Consider the following 782-nt stretch of genomic DNA (forward strand, 5'->3'; position numbering starts at 1 on the left):
CGCAGGAGGAGCCCCTCAGGCGGTGGCTCCTCGCCCCCCGCCGCTTTGGGCAGCAGCTTCTGGCACTCGGGGATGCTGAACCCACGGAAGCGGATCCCCTGGATGGGAAAACACAGCAGGACCGGGCATCAGCACCGCTGCCCTATGGGTGCACGAGTGGGGCAGGGGTGGGGGGCAGCCCCACCTCATCGGGGTCCAGCACCGAGGTCTCGTAGATCAGCCCCTTCATGCCCCGCATCCCACCGTACACCTGTGGGAGGATGGAAGGACAGAGCTCACAGTTACGGACTGGCACAAACCGGTGCCCCCCCCCCATCCCGGTGCCCCCGCTCACCATATCCACCGTGATCTGCCCGATGGCCGTGCTGCCGTGCTGCTGGCGGAAGCTTTTGATCCTCGCCTGCTCCTTGGGGATCATGGAGGCCAGGACATCCTTCAGGTTCTGGGAGAGGGGAGAGGGGGAGAGGGAGAACTGCGAGTCCTGCGGTGCTGGGGGGGCATCAGGGGGTGAAGCTGTGGGTTGGTGCTTACTGTGGCAGCAGTGGCAGCGTGGCGGGCAGCAAAGAGGACACATGGAGCATTCTGCAAGAGAGCAGAGATGGGGGTTACATGGGGGGGGTTATATGGGAGGGCATCTTATGGGGGGGACTACATGGAGAGGGTCCCACCCCGCATGGGAAGGGTCCGCGGTGCCTCCCTCCCTCTCACGCAGCCGCTGCACCCCACGCGTGGTTCGGCCCCTGCGCAGATTCTGTTTCCCCCTCCCGCCCCCCCCGCACCCC

The 782-nt window shown here is 66.1% G+C and overlaps 1 protein-coding gene across 2 annotated transcripts in view; it reads right to left on the minus strand.

Moving 5' to 3' along the window:
• The window catches only part of CS (citrate synthase), a 3,261-nt gene extending 2,619 nt beyond the window's left edge, over positions 1-642 (minus strand). For both annotated transcript variants that reach the window (XM_031557608.1, XM_031557607.1), the window contains exons 1-4: positions 532-642; positions 335-442; positions 185-250; positions 30-98 (exon numbers count right to left, since the gene is read on the minus strand). In XM_031557608.1, coding sequence (XP_031413468.1) covers positions 30-98; positions 185-250; positions 335-418 — 219 coding nt within the window. In that variant the 5' untranslated portion in view covers positions 419-442; positions 532-642. The remainder of the gene's footprint in view (positions 1-29; positions 99-184; positions 251-334; positions 443-531) is intronic.
• Positions 643-782: the final 140 nt, after the last annotated feature.

Source organism: Meleagris gallopavo, unplaced genomic scaffold, assembly GCF_000146605.3.
Source record: "Meleagris gallopavo isolate NT-WF06-2002-E0010 breed Aviagen turkey brand Nicholas breeding stock unplaced genomic scaffold, Turkey_5.1 ChrUn_random_7180001874504, whole genome shotgun sequence".
In the NCBI taxonomy this organism is placed as follows: Eukaryota; Metazoa; Chordata; class Aves; order Galliformes; family Phasianidae; genus Meleagris; species Meleagris gallopavo.